Consider the following 21,574-nt stretch of genomic DNA (forward strand, 5'->3'; position numbering starts at 1 on the left):
CCTCATGAAGCAGAGGTCACAAGTTCAAATCCCTCCTTTCCCTTCCCTTGTGTGGACATGTAAAAAAAAAAAAAAAAAAAAAAATTATATATATATATATATATATATATATATATATATATATATAATAGGGTTAATTACACTTAACTCCTCTTAATTATTACTCATTTATACGTTGTTCCTACGAATTATCACATGTTACACTCAATTCCTTTAACCATCAATAGTTAACAAAAAAAGACTCCCCTTGTTAGCCCATATCATTAAAATGGATAGAATCTCGACCATGTGCTATGCACGTGTGTTTTTTAAACCTAATCTCACTCTTTTCTCCTTAAAAAATCAAAAGGAAAATTAAAAATAAATAATAATAAAACATTGAGCAAGGGTTTGTTGTCAAACCACCCCTCCCTACAAAAGGTAGAGCCATACCAAAAGTACTTTATGGTGGATTGACCACCCCTCCCAAATCACATGGGGTGGTCAAGCCACCCCTAAAACACATGAGGGGGTGGCTCGGCGAGTCACCTTAATGTGATTTTTTTTTTTGGGCATATCGGCCTCTAGCAATACAATTTATTGGCCCTTACCCATAATAAACTTTGCCTCAATCCCTGAACATGGGCATGCCTTGGGTTAACATATATTTCCTTACTCTTAAGAGAGGCTTGGGGTATTGCATTGGTGGGTGGCTCGAGATCTATACCGTTAGAAAAAACCTATTTCATCCCATGAAATATCCTAAATATTTCATGAGATCTGAATTCCAAATTGAGTCATATTGTGTGAATTTTGCACATATTAAGAAGTGTCACTCACCTCAAGTGTAATCTTGTGCGTGCAAGAAAGAACCAAATTGCATTGAAAGTCGAATCCTAAGCTCTTACCATTTCACTCTCTCTCTATCAAGACTGCCAAAGTCCCCCCAATACATCCTTCTTAGGTTTTCTATCCCAGGACTAACTGTAAATTGGATTTTTAGAATTCTTAAATAAAAATTTTTAGCAATTTTATTGTTTGAATTACTATCAATGCGGCAACAAATATGACATAGCTAATATGAGCCTATGAGGCCCACATGTTCAATTTTGGATTGCTTGTCTATTTACTTGAATATGTGGGACCCATAAAGACCATTTCTTATTTGTTGTCCAAATTACTGAGAAGACGGATCGTGATTTTATTCTGTTTGTTTTGCTTTTAAATTTAATATTAAAATCATGTTTTTTGTTTTACAATATATATATATATATATATATATATATATATATATATATTGTGTGTGTGCGCGCGCGCACACCATCTTTAGTCCAAAATGAAGTACATATTTGAGTAGTGTGATATAAAAAAGATAATGGAAACAAAAACCTTAAAATAATTTTACTCTCTATTATTTAACTTTCCTAAGCTAAACTCATAATTCTAGTCGTTTTTTATAGCCATAGTTGTAAAAGGGACCCAAATTATTTTTTATTTTTTTATTTTTTTAAATCCATATACCATTCAAACTAAAAAAAAGAAAAAAGAAAAAAGGACAATGTTCCCCTCCTTCCCTCCTCAAAAACTATAAAAAATCGTCTGTCTCCCAATAACGAAAATACCCATAATAGAAAATAAACAAAAAACTAAAACTAATTTTTTTTTTTTTTTTTTTTTTAAAAAAAAACCAGGGTATGAAAAATTAGAAATTTTCATTTTTTCTTTGGTTTTTTTCCCTAATTGATTGGAGTATTTTTGGTAATTTAGGGGGATTCCAATTTAAATTTGATTTGAATTAATAAGATAAGAGAATGAGAACCGAAATGAAATTGACGGTCAGCAATATCATACAAAATACTCGATATGGTTAATTGGATAGTAATTTGAAGAAGTATGTGAAATAGTAATGCTATATAGTACACATATTTCGTATCTCCATCGCACCAGTATTGATATGGTAGTTCTCATCCGACTTTATTAAGAAAAAAAGAAAAGAAAAAAAAATAGTAATGTTATATATCACATCTGGCATTGCTAATTTATCATTGATTTTGTTTTTAACAATAGTTGATTGAACGGTGGATTGTGTTTAACATAAGAGTGATGCTATTTATATTGAATTTTTTGTTCTTTCCTTTAACAAAGGTTGTCTGTCAGTGTCATATTAGTGCAGTGAAATGGAAATCGATAGAGACTGCCACGTCATGACATGGAGTGTCCATGTCCGTTAGATCCCATATCATGATTGCAAAAGCAGGGGGAATTGGATGAGTTGTACAAGTAAACGGTACAACCCAGCTACAGTGCGCTGAGGCATCCAACAGAAATACTGTAATGTTCGGTTGAGAAACCAACACACACAGAGATGACTTGGTTGGTAGCCACGAATTGGCGCGAAACAAAAGGGAAGCAAACCGAAGTTGGAGGTCCTCTTGAAGAATGTCACTCCCAACAAACCATTTCGGATCCCAACCTTTCACTCCCCCATACACGTACACACATTCGTTTTTCGTTTTTTTTTTTTTTTTTTTTGGTTGGTTTGTTTCTTCTTCTCTTTCCTTTTTCGTTCTCTCACTTTCTCGCCAAATTTTCCCAGAAAAATGGCATTTCCCATCATTCTTTTCGACCATACTTTACTCCATTTCGGTTTTTCTTGATTATCGGCAAAAGGGGTCGTTGTCTTTTTTTGTGTTTGTGCTCAAGAAGGTGAAATTTTTGAGCTAAAGGGTCACTTCCTCACCAAGATTTCCCAGAAAGAAAAAAAAAAAATGGCATTTTCCCGGCGATTGCTTTGACAGTGTTTAGACTCCATTGTGGTTTATTTCGGTTTTTGGCAAAAAGGTTAAGCCTTTTTTTGTTTTTTAATGGTCTTTATGATTAAGAAAGTGCAATCTTGAGCTGCAGAGTTGAAGGGTATCACAACTTTGAATCCGTTGGATGAAGTTTATGAAGCAAGAGTTTATGCGCAGCTGAGCTTTGATCGAAATCTTAAAAATGGTATGTGTCTTTGTATTAATTGGTCGATTTTGTTTTAGTTAATTTGGTGTTGCTTACACTGTTTAATTCTTCCTTCTTTTTTTTTTTTTTTTATTTATTTATTTTATAATTATTATGGCCATCTTTTTTGTACTTTTTCTGTGTATTTTTAATGTCAAGGCTCAATCTTTCTCAAGTTTTTCATCTTTTTTTTTTTTTTTTTGTAAGTTAATTGGAGCATTTTCGTTTAAGATTTTGCTATAGGTTGAGAATTGAACATAATGAGAATGTATAGATTGAAGATATATTTCACAATGAAGATGTTGTCAGTAATGGTTCTCCATCTAGGGTCTAGAGAATCTAACTTACAAATCAATTTATATGATAAGAGGAGGAAAAGAGGCTTAAGAAAAAAGAAAGAGGTGAGGGGAAACAATACTGCTCTTTTGGTGCAATACTAATGGGATTTGTTTTCTAATGAGCTGGCTACTCTCTGTACTATTTTGCCTTCTGGTAGACTACTGCTTAATCTATCATGTCCATAAAGGCAAGCAAAAAAAAAAAAAAATCAAGTAGAATTTTCACGAAAAATTATGATCTAGATGAAAATAATATACTGTTAAGGTGCTCGTGATACTTGTCCGGAATTTCATAGATAAATTTGCAGCAATATGAGGAAAGGTAAGAGGTCACGTTTAGGTTTTGGAGAAAATATTGTGTTGGAGTTGTTTGAAAATTTATTTAAATTTTTTGATCCATGACTATAGTGTAGAACTTAAATGTAAAGTTTCTATTAGCTTAAAGTCAGAATACTCATAATTGTATTGAGAGCTGTGCAGAACCTAATTATGAGTGGAAGCAGTATATCTTTTGTGTCTATAACTAAATTTAAAATAAAATTTTCTATGAAATAATTTCATGCTCTGGTATCTTCATCTGCAGGGAACAACAGTGAATATCATTGTAGGTTCTCATGTCTGGTCTGAAAGCCCAGAATTAGCTTGGATTGATGGACAGGTGTCAAAGATTAATGGAGATGAAGCTGAGATCCAGAATACTAATGGGAAGAAGGTATTCATTTGTGTACAATTTAAATAAACTGCTTTATTTTTTGGATTTAAACTCTTTTTGTATTTTTTCAATAAAATTTTAAGCAGAAATAAATTGTCAATGGTTTTTCTGTCAAATATTATATTTGCGCCTTGATGTTTGGTCCCCCTATGGTGACTAATCACATTTGCACTCAGAACTCACATAATGAGGTGAGATGATTGAACAAGCAGCCTTTGTTGCTACCATTTTGTACACCAATTAAACTTAGTATAAAAAGAATTAACTCCTACTTCTGTGTTTTATCATATTTGGTGACCATAATAGATTCTTGGTTTATTTTTGTCATTGTTCAAATCAATGATTTTGGTTCGGGTATGAGGTTTATTTTTTCTTTATGTGTCATTTCAACCTGGAAAGAATGAGGAAAGGGAAAGAAAAAATTGACAATGCTAGGAAAAGAAACCATATATTAGCATTGTCAGCATTTTTTTCTTCTACTCATTCTTCTGTTATTCAGTGAGACTTATATTGTTGACAACACGATAAGTCATATCCCTTGGCTTTTCGTAAATATCTTTTTCGGAATGATCATGAATAGATCTCTCTCTCTCTCTCTCTGTGTCTCTGTTGCATGTAATTCTGCTTGATTGTGCTTTTAAAATTCATGCTTCATAAATAGTTTTTGCTGCTTTAAGAAAATTATAGGCATTCTTTTTTTTTTTTTTTCTTTTTTTTTCTTTTTTTTTTTTTATAACTACTGCTGAAAGTAAATGTTGGTTGTGATAGTAGTAAATGTTTCTCTTTTTCTACAATTAAAACTGAGAAAACCTCGCTGGTCATAGTTATCCTCTAGTTATGTTTATTGGTTATAGTAGTAGCTAGAAAACAGAGTGCAGCCTCACAATAATCCTTTTAAACAAAATTATATTACATCTATATTTTATTTTGGGCTGTTTTAAAGTACTGAAATTCGTGTTTCAATTTGGTACTTCTAAGATTGTTACAAAGCTATCAAAAATCTATCCAAAAGATATGGAAGCTCCTGCTGGTGGAGTTGATGACATGACAAAGCTGTCTTATTTGCATGAGCCTGGTGTCCTGCAGAACTTGAAAACTAGATATGAACTGAATGAAATCTATGTAAGCTTTCCTTCCCTTCATTTTGGTAAATCTAATAAAATTCATTGTTCTATGGGATTATTCTTATTTCTGTTACCATGGTCTCTACCACAATATGTACCTCTCTTATATCGTGGCAGACATATACTGGAAATATTCTAATTGCCATAAATCCATTCCAAAGACTGCCTCATCTTTATGATGCTCACATGATGCAACAATACAAGGGAGCACCATTTGGAGAACTGAGCCCTCATGTTTTTGCAGTTGCTGATGTTGCATACAGGTTATCCCTATTCTCCACTTTGCTAGCTATGTATTGCTTTATCATTGAACCAACTCTCAAAATGCTTATCCTAATCAGGGCAATGATCAATGAGGGGAAAAGCAATTCAATTCTGGTCAGTGGTGAAAGTGGAGCCGGTAAAACTGAGACCACGAAAATGCTTATGCAGTACCTTGCCTTTTTAGGAGGTCGGGTTGCTACCGAAGGACGGACAGTTGAGCAACAAGTTCTTGAAGTATGTTCAATAACCTAGATCTCATTTTACAATTAGATTAAATTCCCATTATTTTGTATTGTTTACATTCCTTTCGTTTTGTTCTAATTGGTCTGACTGCAGTCAAATCCAGTGCTGGAAGCATTTGGCAATGCTAAAACTGTAAGGAATAACAATTCCAGGTAAGACACTCTTCCACCCAGACAACAAAGTAGGGTGTTGACTTTATTCCCCTTCACATCGAATTTGTCAATTGACTTTAACTTTAGAAGTTTTAACCCAGACACGATTCGTACACTCAATGGAATATAATACTAAGCTAATGTGATGGAAAGAAAATATTTTACTAAATAACTGCATACGGTTAAATTCCACTTATCTCAAAATGTCAAGTTGATGGGAAATAGTAAATTTAATCATTTAATTATATTTTTACATTCTCCCTCATATGTGAGCTCAAACTGCCTATAAACAAGTGAAGCCCTATATTTAACTGAAATGGGGGTAAGTTGTAGAGTCATGATTCAAACTCAAAATCTTTATTTTGATATCATATTAAATTATCATTTATCCCAAAAGCTTAAGCAAATAAAAAATGATAAATTTAATCATTTAATTATATTTTAACACATACTTGTTACAAAAAATTTTCACTAATGAAGTAATCATTGTGCTGAAATGAGCTACCTTCGATTATTACATATAGAACAAATCAAATGTAGTTGAATTTGCGGAATTTAAGACTGGTTATTACTTATCAAAAAAAAAAAAAAAAAAATTGCGGAATTTTATGGTTTGACACTAATCTCTTTAAATAAATACTGCTGCAGTCGTTTTGGTAAATTTGTGGTGATCCAGTTTGACAAGCATGGAAGAATCTCAGGAGCAGCAATCAGAACTTACCTTTTAGAGACGTCTCGTGTTTGCCAAATTTCTGATCCTGAACGGAACTACCACTGCTTCTACCTTCTTTGTGCTGCACCACAGGAGGTATCTTGCTGTTGGAATCGCTCCTTTTATCTGTGATCTTCTGATTATTTATCGCATATTTCAATTATTTCACTTTAATACAACATTTATCTAAAGTTGTTAATGTTTACAGGAAATTGAGAAGTACAAGTTGGGAAACCCTAAATCATTTCACTATCTTAACCAATCAAATTGCTATGAATTGGTTGGTGTAAATGATGCACATGATTATCTTGCCACCAGGAGAGCCATGGACATTGTTGGCATAAGTGAAAAGGAACAGGTTTGGCCTTTTCAAAGGAATATTTTAACTGCTTTATTACAAAGAAATAACAAACACTGTCTTTTGACATTCTCTCTCTCTCTCTCTCTCTCAGGAAGCTATTTTCAGAGTTGTTGCTGCAATACTTCATCTTGGCAATATTGTTTTTGCTAAGGGAAAGGAAATTGATTCGTCGGTTCCAAAAGATGACCAAGCCAAATTCCATCTTAAAATGACTGCAGAGCTTCTAATGTATGAGTTCTGTACTAATAATATCACCATGGTTCATATTCTGATATGATCCCATTCATTTGGCTGAAATGATTAAATTTTGAAATTTTGCTTTATTTCAGGTGTGATGCTGAGGCCTTGGAAGATGCATTATGTAAGCGTAATATGATCACCCCGGAAGAAATTATAAAACGGAGCCTTGATCCTCAAAGTGCAGCAGTTAGCCGTGATGGTTTAGCTAAGACAATATATTCTCGATTGTTTGACTGGTAAGATGGTATCTATACTAGTAATGATCAGATTTATCACCTGTCTTCTAATGTTTCCCTAATTACTACGTGAAACATTAAGAAAGCTGGGAATTTAGATGCTCATCTAATGCTAAGTGAGTGTTTCTGATTATATGCAGGTTGGTGGATAAAATTAATGTTTCAATAGGACAAGATCCTAATTCAAAGTCTTTAATTGGGGTTCTTGACATCTATGGTTTTGAAAGCTTTAAGAATAACAGGTAACAATTGATAAGCAGATAATACATATTTTACATTTAAATGCATGCATACATGCATATATACACATAAATACATACATACACACATACAGACAGACACAAAAATTTATTATTAAAGATATTCAAGCAACCAGTTTTAACGTTTTAGGCACTTCATTCTGATTTGATTTTTGCATTAATGCAGTTTTGAGCAGTTCTGCATTAATTTCACAAATGAGAAGTTGCAGCAACATTTCAACCAGGTAATGTCTTAGATCATATTGAAATCTTCCGCTTTAGTTTAATCAGTCTTATAACGTAAGACTATGTGATGATGACTTTCAGCACGTCTTCAAGATGGAACAAGAAGAATACACAAAAGAGGAGATTGATTGGAGCTACATTGAATTTGTTGATAACCAAGATGTCTTGGATCTTATTGAAAAGGTTATTCCTCTTTCCTTAACGTGAACCGTGATTGTTTGGTTTGCTATCAGATCCAAACTGGACATGATATAATTCTGGAAACCTAGTCTCCCCTTCATTTTTCTAGTCAGATTGTTGTCACACTCCAAACCGAGAAAGGGCATGGTGCATGCTAAAATACTAACATTAAACCTGCTTGAAAACTTTTCCTACAATTCTATTTCATCAAAGAATAAACTATTCTCGCTACTAAAATACTCATAAATGTTAAATACAAATTAATCAAAGATGCCAAATTGTCTCTAAGATATATTCTCCCAGCAGCATAATTTGGCCCCAATGCACTTAAAAAGTACAAACTCCAAATCCCAACTTTCAGCAAAAAACAAATACCTAGCATGACAAAATTGAAAAACAAAAAAAAAATCTCTCATACTAACATAAAAAAAAATCTCTCATACTAACATAAAAAAAAATCTCTCATACTAACATATATCTAACAAATCTCCTAAGATTAACTCCCAACAACCAACTAATTGTATATCTCAACTTGAGGGTCCACTTGCTAACTATGAAAAATCATAGCTGAAAATAGAAATGAGCTAATGCCAATAGATAGCATAGATAATGGGGTTAAGAGAAATGTATTTTTTTTACTAAAATCATTTTTAAATTGCATTTTACATTGTAAGAGTTGTCAAGTAGGAAATAAAAAATAAAAAAATCCTTGTCAATGTATAGCATAACATAGAAAATTAAAAAGATGCAATGTCCCATAAACTACACAACATATCCTATGAGTCAATGTCCAACCAAAACTAAAACAGAATCACACCCAAGGCCAATGACAAGCCACATAGGCTAGTACGCCACAAATGAGCATCACTCATACATTAAGTTCACATAGATCGGTAAATCACCAGCAAGATGAATAGAAACTGACGACCAGAACTTTAGGGAACGCGGATTGTGGGGAAAATTACCAAGGGAAGATATTGAAGTGATGGGTGGTGTGTACCCGTTAGGTGTGAGGTCTCCATATGACAAACTTGATTCAACTTTCAGTTATCTTTATTACTTCTTGAGGAACAAAAGGCTGCTATATGACAAACTTTTGATGGTAACAAGGATTTGAGTGTAGAACTGTATTTTGCGTAACATGATTTCATTGTTGAGGATTTATCAGGTCCCTGTCCCGAAAAAATAAAAAATAAAAACAGGCAGGTCAAGTGGCTATTTGCAGGCTTGAAGATAAAGCTGTTCTGTGTTTAAACTAAATCACTAGAGAGATGGATGACCGGTGAACCATCTTGGCCATGGGTTTGTTGTGACAGTGCCTCCTGCTCATATCATTTAATCTGTTATGGAAGTGGTTCTTTGTTCCCATTTGTACCTTTATTGTTAGACAGATATATATTAAACATGGCAGCGTGCATTTCCCTTCCACTAGTTTTGAGTAGCTTGTTGGGTCCACATTGTAATTTTATATTTGAATATCTGCTTCAGGGCTAGTATTTCAAGCATGTCTTTCACTTATAATGTTTATTTTTTGCAGAAACCTGGTGGAATCGTTGCTCTCCTTGATGAAGCTTGGTAAAATATTGTTCTTTCACTTCTTCTAAGAAGTTTTGGTTTTTCTTTTATGTTAAAGTGGTGGTTATTCTTAAGCTTTTGGAAAAAATTGTGATTTAACATGGTATCAGAGTCAAAGGTCCTGAAATCGAATCTTGACTCCATCAATTCACCACATATTTCATTAAAATATTGCACGTGTTGGGCTTCACCTATTAAAAAGGAGTTTGAGCCCACATGTGAGGGAGAGTATTAAAGTGTTGATTAAATGATTAAATTTTCCTTTTCCTATCAGTTTAAGCTTTTGGGAAAAATGGTAATTAAACATTCTGAAAGGAAGATGGTCCTAGTTCAGTTGAACTTTTTATTTATCTTTTTTGGTGGAAAAATCTGAGAAATGCTTAAGTTTTGTCAGATTATGTTGAACTTCCAGATTAAAATCCTTGTTGGACGGCAAATAGATCTTTTGTTTCGTTCTTGCTAACTAGTCCCTTTTCTTTTTCAGCATGTTTCCAAAGTCTACTCATGAAACATTTGCGAACAAGCTCTATCAGACATTTAAAAATCACAAGCGGTTTGTAAAACCAAAACTGTCCCGCACGGATTTCGCCATTGCTCATTATGCTGGAGAGGTATGGTTGATTACAAAGGGATCAATTGCTGCAAGTATGGGCTGCTGTTGCATCTTGATTTTTATTCTCATTATACTTCTTTTCAGGTCCTATATCAATCTGCCCAATTTTTGGACAAAAACAAGGATTATGTGGTTCCTGAACATCAAGACTTGTTGGCTGCTTCTAAATGCCCTTTTGTAGCTGGCCTTTTCCCTCCACTTCCGGAAGAGACAACTAAATCATCTAAGTTTGCTTCAATTGGTTCTCGTTTTAAGGTACTTTGCTTCTGTTATCTTGGTGGTTGTAGTTGATTTTACCTGAAAATAAACAACAGTTGATTTTATGCATCTACACGTATCAGCTCTTCTCACTTCTCTTAAAAACTTCAGAACCTTTTATGCTGCAAGAACTTGACAACTAAAGTTTTTATGATTTAACTGTTGCAGCTACAACTACAGCAATTAATGGAAACATTAAACTCTACAGAACCTCACTACATAAGATGTGTGAAGCCAAACAACTTTCTAAAACCTGCCATATTTGAGAATGTCAACATCATGCAACAACTGCGTTGTGGTGTGAGTAAAATTGATCTCTCTCTCTCTCTCTCAAGCTGTTTTTTATGAAAATTTATACATATTATTTATTTTTTATTTCTTCATCTTTTTTCCTTTTTCTTTCTGTATTCTGCTATGACTTAAGTTTGTCCTTGTAGGGTGTTCTAGAGGCAATCAGAATCAGTTGTGCTGGGTACCCAACTCGGCGCCCTTTCTTTGAATTCATAAATAGATTCGGTCTTCTTGCCCCTGAGTTCTTGGAAGGAATGTAAGTATGCTTTGTTAGCATATATTTCCATTCATGTGGTAAAACGGTTCTGAACTGCAACTGCTGAAATTTATTTTATATACCTAAATGAATGAGGGTTTTATTATGAGCAGCAGCGATGAAAAGGTTGCCTGCAAAAAGATTCTGGAAAAGAAGGGGCTTACAGGGTTTCAGGTAATATAAGGAGTTCTTTGCTGCTTTTAGAAACGGCTGATAATCCTTCAATGATTATTTCTGCTTTTTCATTCAATCTCCTACAAGCTTCTATTAATTGCTTAAGCTTTAATGAGCTCTTAGATAGACCCAAGTGCATTGCAGCATGTAGTTATATCATATATATGTATGCATGTATTTATATAAATCTTTCAACTAGTACAATTATAGGGTTACTAGGCAGTAGATATGGATTAAGCCTTGCATGTGTAGATGTTATATCTCTTTAAGTATAATGAATGTCCATTCATCCAATCCCATATCGTGGCTAAAGGCATTTGCTTGAATGGGGCACAAAATGGTTTTGCAGATAGGTAGAACAAAAGTGTTCCTAAGAGCTGGTCAGATGGCTGAATTAGATGCGCGGAGAGCTGAAGTACTGAGTGGTGCAGCAAAAACTATTCAGCGGCGCATACGAACCCATATTGCTCGTAAACAGTTTATTGCATTACGGAAGGCCACCATAATTGTGCAATCTATATGTAGAGGTGGGCCATCTGATATTTATGATAGCATAAATCAGTTCTACAACTACATGCAGTGCTGTTCTTGGAGATTTATGTAGTTCCTTAATGGAATGATATCACTATGGTTTGCCCTACCTTGCATGGCAAAGCTCTTTAGGGCATCAGTTGACTGCTCAATCAATTTCTGTCTGCCATTTATATTCTGATATATTTGGTATGTAATGTAGGAAGACTGGCTTACAAACAGTTTGAGCTCTTGAAAAGGGAGGCAGCTGCTGTGAAAATTCAGAAGAATCTACGCAGATACCAAGCCAGAAAAACCTATCGCAAACTCCATCTCTCTGTGCTTGTCTTGCAAACAGGTTTAAGGTCAATGGCTGCTCGTACAGAATTCAGATTTAGGAAACAAACTAAAGCTGCTACCCTCATTCAGGTCATACCCTTTAAAACTTATATCACCTGGAAATCTACTTTTCTACTATTGTCAGTTTGCAAAAATGAATACTCACTTTCTACAAAAATGCAGGCAAGATGGCGTTGTCAGAAAGCTGCCTCATACTATAAGAAGCTTAAGAGAGGTACAATAGTGACACAATGCAGCTGGAGAGGACGAGTTGCGAGGAGAGAACTAAGAAATCTCAAAATGGTTAGTATTGAGCAAGTACTCCCTAAAATATCTTATATATATATGGGAAGGTTTTGCATAGTGTATGCATGGCAATATCCTAGCAAAATAATTAAGAATTATAAAGAAAGAAAGAATACATGGCACTGCGCAGATGCTTTGTTAATGATTGATGGTAATAGTCAGCTTTGTATGTCTGACTCATTGGGTCGAGGGGACGAGCACCATTTTGGAAATGGGATTTAATGCACTATTTGTTGATTGGAATTAACACTGATAAAAGAGGAATATGTTTATAACAAAGTCATACTATGGTTTAAGCAGTTAAGGATTTATCAATGGACAAATCATTAACATAATCAATATTCAGAAAAGAAATGAATAAAAAAAAGTATGGGATTTGGATCTAAAAGGCTTAGATGAAGAGATTTGCATTAGATCTCTGGGAAATGCCACAATAGACAAAAATTAACAGTTAGCTGTCAGAATAGGAGACCTTGAGAAATAATGTCTGTATTTTATTACATTTGAATGTGAGAGATCACTCCGTAAAAAGCATCAAGGATTTGAATAAATATTGCAGCATGTTGAGTGCATTTATAATACCACTATCAAGTAAACATTTTATAGCACATGTATTTGTGCGCATGTAAGACAGTCACGCATATCCATTTGCATGACAGACGCCAATGTGGGCCTGAGGAGAGCATGCTATACAGAATAATACATATACTAAAACTCTTTTCTAAAATTGAAAGAATATGTGTAAATAAATCCATGGAAGGATCATAAGTGCTGCAGAAAGGTAAAAATATAGTGACTTTTACTACCATCCTTTGACATGCTCTATGTCATATGCAAAGACAATAAGTAATGACAGTAATTGAGAACCATGGTTTGTTATGCATCTTGAAAGTTGAATTTTGTGCTTCAATGGTGTATACCAACATTGTCATCATGATTTTGATTTAATTTCTTATGATTCTCGACTGCAATAAAGATTGTTTAAAAAAGATAATATTTCTATTTTAATAGTCATTGCAACAAGTCAAAGGGTAATGTCAAATGTTTAAAGACTATAGTCAAGCAGCGACTTAACATGGGTGATGGAATGGAGACTGGAGAGTCACTTGATTCTATTTTATTCAGTCCATATTGATATAACAGAATATTGAGTCCACTATTAGCATGAATAGTATGTTAAGTAAGATGATAAATTTTTAAGTCCTGCTAATCATTTCCTTTTTAAATATGACATCCATGTACAATCTTTTGAAGGCTGCAAGGGAAACAGGTGCACTTAAAGAAGCAAAGGATAAGCTTGAAAAACGAGTGGAGGAGCTCACTTGGCGTTTACAGTTGGAAAAACGTTTAAGGGTAATACTGATGTTCTGCTGATAGGTAGTGCTAAGATCTGATATAGGCAGCATGCACTATGAAAGAGAAGTTTGCACTATCACACCTTGAAAAGAAGCAATATCCTAATGCACTATTTCCTTTGCTATAAATTAAAATACAGTATGAGAATTTGAAATCATTAAGTTATATTTGTTTGATCTTTCACCATCTGAAGAACCAAGATATTCTCATTTCTGCTTTTTGATATTTATTTTCTCATGCCCTAAAATCACATATGCAGACTGACCTAGAGGAAGCAAAAGCACAGGAGGTAGTAAAATTGCAGAATTCGTTGCAAGAACTGCAGAACAAAGTTGATGAAACAAGTGCATTACTTGTCAAGGAACAAGAGTCTGCAAAAAAGGCTATCAAAGAAGCACCTCCTGTTGTTAAAGAAACCCAAGTTCTTGTCCAAGATACTCAAAAAATTGACTCTCTAACAGCAGAAGTGACGAGCCTACAGGTTAGAAACTCCATCTGATAAACTGTACCTAAGGTCTTCAGTTGAATCAAATTTTCATTTTCCCACCAAATAAACGAGTATTTTTCTGTTTCATGAAGCATGAAATATAAAACCTTCTTCTCTTTGCAGTTCATTTATCAAAAACAATCTGTATGTCACATAACAGAACTTCGTTTTTTACTTGTCAACTACAACACACTATCAAGTATGCACTAAAGAAGTTTAATTTTCAATATGGTTTGCAAGTGTTAGGCCCAGAATGCAATGTTCAAAGTGTTTATTTGAAAATGTCAGCTATGTTTGTGCATTGACATGTGACAATTTAAGTTTCTGCCAATGAAAGACAGACATGGATCAAACATTACTACTGCATGGTGACTGCAGGTGTCTCCTCAAGATAATTGGAACTCCTCTGGTTGACATAGATTGTTGGTTGAATGCTTGGTGTAAAATTACTATGGCATATATCTGGCAATTAAGTAGAGCAAGCAATTAGACTTAACCTACTTTTTTTTTTGTATTATGTAAAGATCAATACTTACAGAACCATTTGATATCTTATGAGCCAAATGAAATGAGACTGATGATTTAAAAAACTAGGCATTTACAAGATTCAAACATCAAAGGATGATACAATAATAGTAACTTTTGCAAAGACTAACTTCACAAACTCTTGCAGTTAGGATAGCTTTAAAACCTTTAACCAGAATAAAGGTTAAAGATTCAAGTACAAGTTTTACACCATTTTCATTGAAATGGATTTGGCAACCAAAGTAACAAGATGCGGTACAAATTTTGCTAGATTAAATTCAAACCATTGCAATCAATTTGTGGCAGCATCTTGTCAGATTTGTAATCCATCTCCCACTTGACTCATTTGAGTTTGCAAAAATTTATATTCTGCAGTTTAGATGGCTTTGTCAATGAAATGGCCTAGCTAACTTAAGCAACAAGGCTTGGTACCAAAGGTTGCTTGTTGCAATTTGATTATTAGACTCATTATTTGTCATCACCATGTCAGATGTGTGATCCATCTATGACTGGGTACATTTGTCTTTTCCAAAGATTCAACATGTGTCTTCAGCTTCTTGTATGCATGTATGGAAATATGCAATATGTTATTTTTCCTATTTATAAATGCAGGGATCATTGGATTCAGAGAGACAAAGAGCCGATGGCTTTGAAAGAAAGTACAATGAAGCCCAAGAATCTAGTGAAGACCGACGTAAAAAATTAGAAGAAACAGAGAAGAAAGTCCATCAACTCCAAGAATCTTTGACCAGGTAAAATGATCCTTCAAGAATGACGTACCCTCATATAGTTAATTTACATGTTATGCATTTTCACTCATAAATGTTTTACAAATTGCTTTTGGCTGAATTATCATGACTCAAATTAGATGAGGTGTTACATAATCCTGATAAATAAATGGAAACTAGCTGATTGTCATTTTCATGTGTGGCCCATAGATCTCCTTTTTTTCTTTCCTTGTAGCAGTTTAAACAAAATTTTCAGGTAGAAAGCCCAGTGGACTTCTTTTTCGATTTACCAATCTTGATAATAACAATAATCATGTCCTCCTTGCAGTAATTCTGGCTTCAACTGACTTATACATATCGTATGTATGGCACTATTGATAAAATATAGAACCTTTGAAGAATTAAATGTAATATGCAAAGGAATGATGATCAAGATTCGAAGATTTAAATATTTAATACAAAGCAAGATGAATAATATGAATATCAGACATCTCAAGTACTATAACGCTTACTTCTTGGCGACTTTATTTGCTGGCAATAATTAATATTGGCCTGAGCTACTGAGAGTCTTGTTTACTGGTCCATTGGTTTTTCCACATTTGAGTTGAGCAGTTACCACAATGCCAATTGCGGCTCTTCTGATTACTGTTTCTTGAATATAAGGATGGTTATTTTTATTCATGAGTTATTTTGTACATTTTTTGTTTAGATTATGCAGACAAAAATTCAAGCACATCTTCAATCTTTTTTGCCTAATTAAGTATATCATCAATTATATATTGTAAAGGAAGATTTCAATATTAAATTTAGTGCCATCCAAGAACTGCATAATTTAGGTTCTTACTGATTAAATTATTTTTCTCAAGAGATAAAACAAAAAATTAAATCGAAATGCAGGTGTTTAATTCTCTCTGTTGCAACATGTTTTTAACTACAAAATCAATGGTCATCTTTCTCTTGTTTTTTTTTTTTTTTTTTTTCCCATGTTTAATTTTCAATGCTTTAGGCTTTCAGTATAATCTCTCATCATATATAAAAGTACTGGAGTGTATTAAGCTGCATAGATTGATTTCTAGCACCAATTCACTTGTTAATGATTTTGATCCTATTCATGGCCTGCATATAATGGGAGCTCAACTCACATAGTTTTATTTAGAGAAACTCATCACTAGTTTTAGTTTTTCTTACCTGGTTACTTGGCATTTGGTCTTCTTTGATTAGGCTTGAAGAGAAGCTTACAAATTTAGAATCAGAAAATCAAGTCTTACGTCAACAAGCTGTATCCATGGCACCTAATAAGTTCCTTTCAGGACGGTCCAGATCAATTATGCAGGTAATTTCAGAAATCATCAACATGAGAATGATAATTGTTTAATGTCCCAAATAATTTAGAGATTTTTCTGTTCTCTGATGGATGGCAGAGAAGTGCTGAAAGCGGTCATATTGTAGTGGATGCAAAGATAGGTTTGGTAAGTAAAGCTCTCCTATTCTTATAGTTCTATTAACACTCTTAAGAATGAGCTACTCGAATGTTCCTTCTTGATTTGTCTCTTTTGTTGATCACCTGTTAAATAAATCAGGATATGCATAGTCCTTCAATAAACCATAGGGATCTTTCTGAAGTAGAGGAGAAGCCCCAAAAGTCTCTAAATGAGAAGCAGCAGGAGAACCAAGAGTTGCTCATACGATGTATTGCACAGCATCTAGGCTTTGCGGGGAATAGGCCTATTGCTGCCTGCATCATATATAAATGCCTTTTGCAGTGGAGATCATTTGAAGTTGAGCGCACTAGTGTTTTTGATCGGATCATTCAGACTGTTGGCAATGCTATTGAGGTTTTAAATACCCAACTCTATATGGTGCTTACCATATTTTGCTTTCTCTTCCTGACATCAGAAGCCTGTTTTAACTTGGATAATTCCTTTGGATTTCAGACCCAGGATAACAATGATATCTTGGCCTATTGGTTATCCAATGCCTCAACACTTCTCTTACTACTCCAGCGCACATTGAAAGCAAGTGGTGCTGCTGGAATGGCTCCACAACGCCGTCGTTCATCATCAGCTACTCTGTTTGGGAGGATGACACAAGTAAAAATAAGTTTCTCTTTAATATCAATTCTGTTCAGACGATTTCAATTTTGCAGTAATTCATATTTCAAATTTACACATATTCTGTTATTTTTGTTTAGAGTTTCCGTGGTGCTCCACAAGGAGTCAATCTGTCTTTGATCAATGGTAGCATGAGTGGTGGAGTGGATACATTACGGCAAGTTGAAGCCAAGTACCCAGCTTTGCTGTTTAAGCAGCAGCTTACCGCATATGTAGAAAAGATTTATGGAATGATTCGAGATAATTTGAAGAAAGAAATTTCTCCATTGCTTGGATTGTGCATCCAGGTTATCAATTTGAATTTCGCAGACTTGCTAAACCTTATATAATTAATGAACCAAAATCATGTTTCAATATGGTTATTATTTTACTCGTTCTAATTACTTTTGTTCATTCTAATTTACTTAAACTGTAATTTATTGTTTGAATATGATGCAACAGGCACCAAGAACATCTAGAGCAAGCTTGGTTAAGGGATCATCGCGTTCAGTGGCAAACACTGAGGCCCAGCGAGCTTTGATTGCACATTGGCAAGGGATTGTAAAAAGCCTTGGAAACTTCTTAAACACTTTGAAAGCAAATCATGTTAGTGGAGTTTCTTTTGGTTCAGCTCCTTCTTTCTATATCTTTGTTTTCTCCTGTACTATTATGATAGAAAGTAATTGTCAGTAGCAGTACTACTTGACATAGCTCGGGACCTCATGTTCCAAGCCAACTCTGGCTTTCCTGACCATGACTAGCAGATTAACTAAACCCTGGTTGGATCTTTTTGGGTAGATTGTGAATGTTATTGATTTGATTTTTCTGCATTTCATTTTGCAAGTGTACTTCCAGTCAAATATCTTTTGCTTACTTTTTTTTTTTTTTTGTGGTCCTCCTAGGTACCCCCATTTTTAGTTCGTAAAGTATTCACACAAATATTTTCTTTCATCAATGTTCAACTATTCAACAGGTATTGAGTCTATGCTACAATTTCAAATTGCTTTTGAGTTCGTAAGTGAAATGCAAGTGGCAATTTTCCCTCATCATCTCGCGTATACCATTTTTTGTTGCAGTCTTCTATTAAGGCGAGAGTGCTGTTCTTTTAGTAATGGTGAATATGTGAAAGCTGGTTTGGCTGAATTGGAACATTGGTGTTATAAGGCAACAGATGAGGTACCTTCAATTCACTGCCACATTACTCTGATTTTGTAATATATCATTATTAGATAACCAAAAAAAAAAAAAAAAAATTGCAGTATGCAGGTTCATCTTGGGATGAGCTCAAGCATATTAGACAGGCTATTGGATTCCTGGTATCCTTCCATTCTTTGTTATTTTCCAATTTTCTACTGTTACTTGTTAGTGAAGTAGCAACAAATACTGTTGTTCTGAAATATTCTATTTCTGATTCAGGTCATACATCAAAAACCAAAGAAAACACTGGATGAAATAAGCCATGATCTTTGCCCGGTGGGTAACACATATCTAGGGTTAACAAGCGAAATACTTGATTCTACTTTGACCTTAATAGCAGAAGAAAATAAAAATAAAAATTTGACATTCACCTCTTTCCAGGATCTCAATCAACCTAATTTTTCCATTTACAGGTCCTCAGTATACAGCAGCTATATCGGATCAGTACAATGTACTGGGATGACAAGTATGGCACGCATAGTGTGTCCTCAGATGTAAGTTCTTATGTGTTAAAGTAATGATTAAGTGATTAAATTTATCTCTTTCTATTAGTTTAAACTTTTGGAATAACTAGTGATTTAACATGGTATTAGAGCCAAAGGTTTTGAGATCGAACCTTGACTCTATCAAATCACCATCTATTTAAAATTAAATATTTCACGTGATGGGCTTCACATATTAAAAGGAAGTTTGAGCCCACATGTGAGGGAGAGTGTTAAAGTAATGATTAAGTAATTAAATTTATTTTTTCCTTTCATTTAAGCTTTTGGAATAACTAGTGATTTAACATTATGAATTCCATTTCTCAAACTAGGTCCAAGTCATCTTTGTCACATGGCAGGATAATAGATTTTCAGTTTTCATAAGATTACATCCATGTAACAGAAAACTGAGCAATATTTACTTTACCATCTTACTGTTTCTGTCTAGGTAATTTCCAATATGAGGGTACTTATGACAGAAGATTCTAACAATGCAGTTAGTAATTCATTCCTGTTGGATGATGATTCAAGGTCAGTAACAATATTCAATTATGTGATGTTGTCTTCAGCATTTCCATTTCGACCAGCACAATTTGTTTTCTTAATTAATACGCTTTGAATTGGTTTTTTGGGGGCCGACTTGCTTCCATAACATAATTTTGTGACCATCACTGACTGGTCAGAATCATCTGTGATGCAGCATTCCATTTTCAGTTGATGACTTATCAAAGTCTATGGAACAAATAGACATCTCTGACATTGAACCTCCACCGCTTATTCGTGAGAACACCGGCTTTAGTTTCTTGTTGCCACGATCAGACTAATCACTTCCACAGCAGAAACGGATGGGTTTTCTCCCTATCGATCTACACGGTCAAGATGTAGATTTATGATGCAATCTGTATGGTTGATATCGTTATGAGGTTGTAAATTGTTGTTGTTCGATCTTTACATCAGCAACATTTTTTGAAACTATCTTCCTATAAATAGTTCATTTTTTTCAAGCAGGGATGCCTTTGCTCCCAATCTATAGTTCGTTGTTTCAAGTAGGGATGCCTTTGCTCCCCTTCCAGTGTAATAGCAATTTTTTTTATTTATTTAACTCTTTTTTTTTTTTCTTTTTTTTTTTGTACAACTAGTTTTTGGTGAAAAAAAAAATAAAAAATAAAAAATTAACAGCATACAGCACTTTATAAAGGTGCACTATCTCCTTTTTAATTTCTTAGCTTCTATTTGTATTTACTTCATCTTATAACCAAAACTTTTGTGCTATTATTGATCACTATTAGATTTCCTGTCTATGCATTGCTGTGTGTTAGGGTTAGTTTTACTGTGTATGTTTCTTCTTTGGAGTGCTTTTTATCAAGTCCCAAACGCAAATTGTTATTAATAACATTTGCAATGTCAACAATAGTTGCAACATTAATCATATAAAATGAAGGAATGAGGGAGTGATTTGCAGCAATGAATGGCACAACTTCAATCTAACAATGACTCGATAGGCTTCCATCATTAACTTGGGTAAGATAATTATTTTCCAAAATTTCTTAGTTTTTGACGGGTATGTTTCTCTCTATTTTTCTATAGTGACATGTGGTGGTCTTCTACTATATTGTGTTGTGTGTAGTTGTTTTTCTTTTTCCTTGTTTTTTCTTAGTGCTTGAGTTGATCCTCCTTATATAGGAGAATGACCCTTGGGAATATAGGAAGGGAAAAAGGTGACAAGCAACAATATCCTCCTTATAGGTAGGTGAGAAATGGGACGTTTACTCAAAACGGCCAACTTGCTTAGCTACTCTCATTTAGGGGTGAAAAGGCGGTTAATAAAATTCACCAACTGCCTCCGCAAACTGCTTTTTAAAAGAAAAAACCAAAACCATGTCATTTCTATGGTAATACGATAATACCATGCTACATACGACATCGTTTCTAGATTTTTATATATATTTAAACATAAAAACGATGTTGTTTCATGTATATATATATATATATATATATATATATATATATATATATATATATGTTAGCAGTTTATGGCGCTCCTCTATTTGAGGTTAGATCTTTTATAGGATCATTGCTTCTAAAGATTCTTCCCCTTTCTCTTGGAAGAGTATATAGCACACCAAGGTTCCTTTGAAAGTGACTTTTTTTGCTTGGACGGCCGCGCTTGGAAAGACTCTAACCTTGGATAATGTTCGGAAGAGAGGTATTGTTGTGATAAACCGTTGTTGCATATGTGAATCGGATGGGGAGTCAGTTGACCATCTCTTTCTTCATTGTGGGGTTGTGCGTATCTTGTGGAATGCCGTTCTATCTCGGTTTGGTTTGTTGTTGGGTGATGCCTGGTAGCGTCAGGGGGTTGTA

General features: G+C 34.2%; 1 protein-coding gene across 2 annotated transcripts; it reads left to right on the forward strand.

Annotated features, from left to right (window-relative positions):
* The first annotated feature begins 3,922 nt into the window (after positions 1-3,922).
* XIC (Myosin family protein with Dil domain-containing protein) lies at positions 3,923-20,286 on the forward strand. 2 transcript variants are annotated; one of them, XM_059579797.2, is made up of 37 exons: positions 3,923-4,026; positions 5,005-5,148; positions 5,268-5,413; positions 5,492-5,648; positions 5,751-5,809; positions 6,458-6,617; positions 6,730-6,879; positions 6,974-7,110; positions 7,212-7,358; positions 7,499-7,600; positions 7,785-7,842; positions 7,925-8,026; positions 9,561-9,598; positions 10,083-10,209; positions 10,296-10,466; positions 10,638-10,769; positions 10,907-11,016; positions 11,130-11,190; positions 11,540-11,717; positions 11,924-12,129; positions 12,223-12,342; positions 13,600-13,698; positions 13,961-14,182; positions 15,326-15,465; positions 16,663-16,774; positions 16,863-16,910; positions 17,022-17,276; positions 17,376-17,531; positions 17,633-17,839; positions 17,994-18,137; positions 18,434-18,504; positions 18,608-18,707; positions 18,791-18,847; positions 18,948-19,004; positions 19,142-19,222; positions 19,659-19,741; positions 19,911-20,286. In XM_059579797.2, exons 2-37 carry the CDS (start codon positions 5,041-5,043, stop codon positions 20,032-20,034), a joined length of 4,425 nt encoding a protein of 1,474 aa, XP_059435780.2. In that variant the 5' UTR covers positions 3,923-4,026; positions 5,005-5,040; the 3' UTR covers positions 20,035-20,286. The 2 variants fall into 2 exon arrangements, with proteins under 2 accessions (XP_059435780.2, XP_059435781.2); XM_059579798.2 differs by having other exon boundaries at positions 11,133-11,190.
* Positions 20,287-21,574: the final 1,288 nt, after the last annotated feature.

This window comes from Corylus avellana, chromosome 1 (assembly GCF_965113065.1).
Source record: "Corylus avellana chromosome 1, dhCorAvel1.hap1.2, whole genome shotgun sequence".
NCBI lineage: Eukaryota > Viridiplantae > Streptophyta > Magnoliopsida > Fagales > Betulaceae > Corylus > Corylus avellana.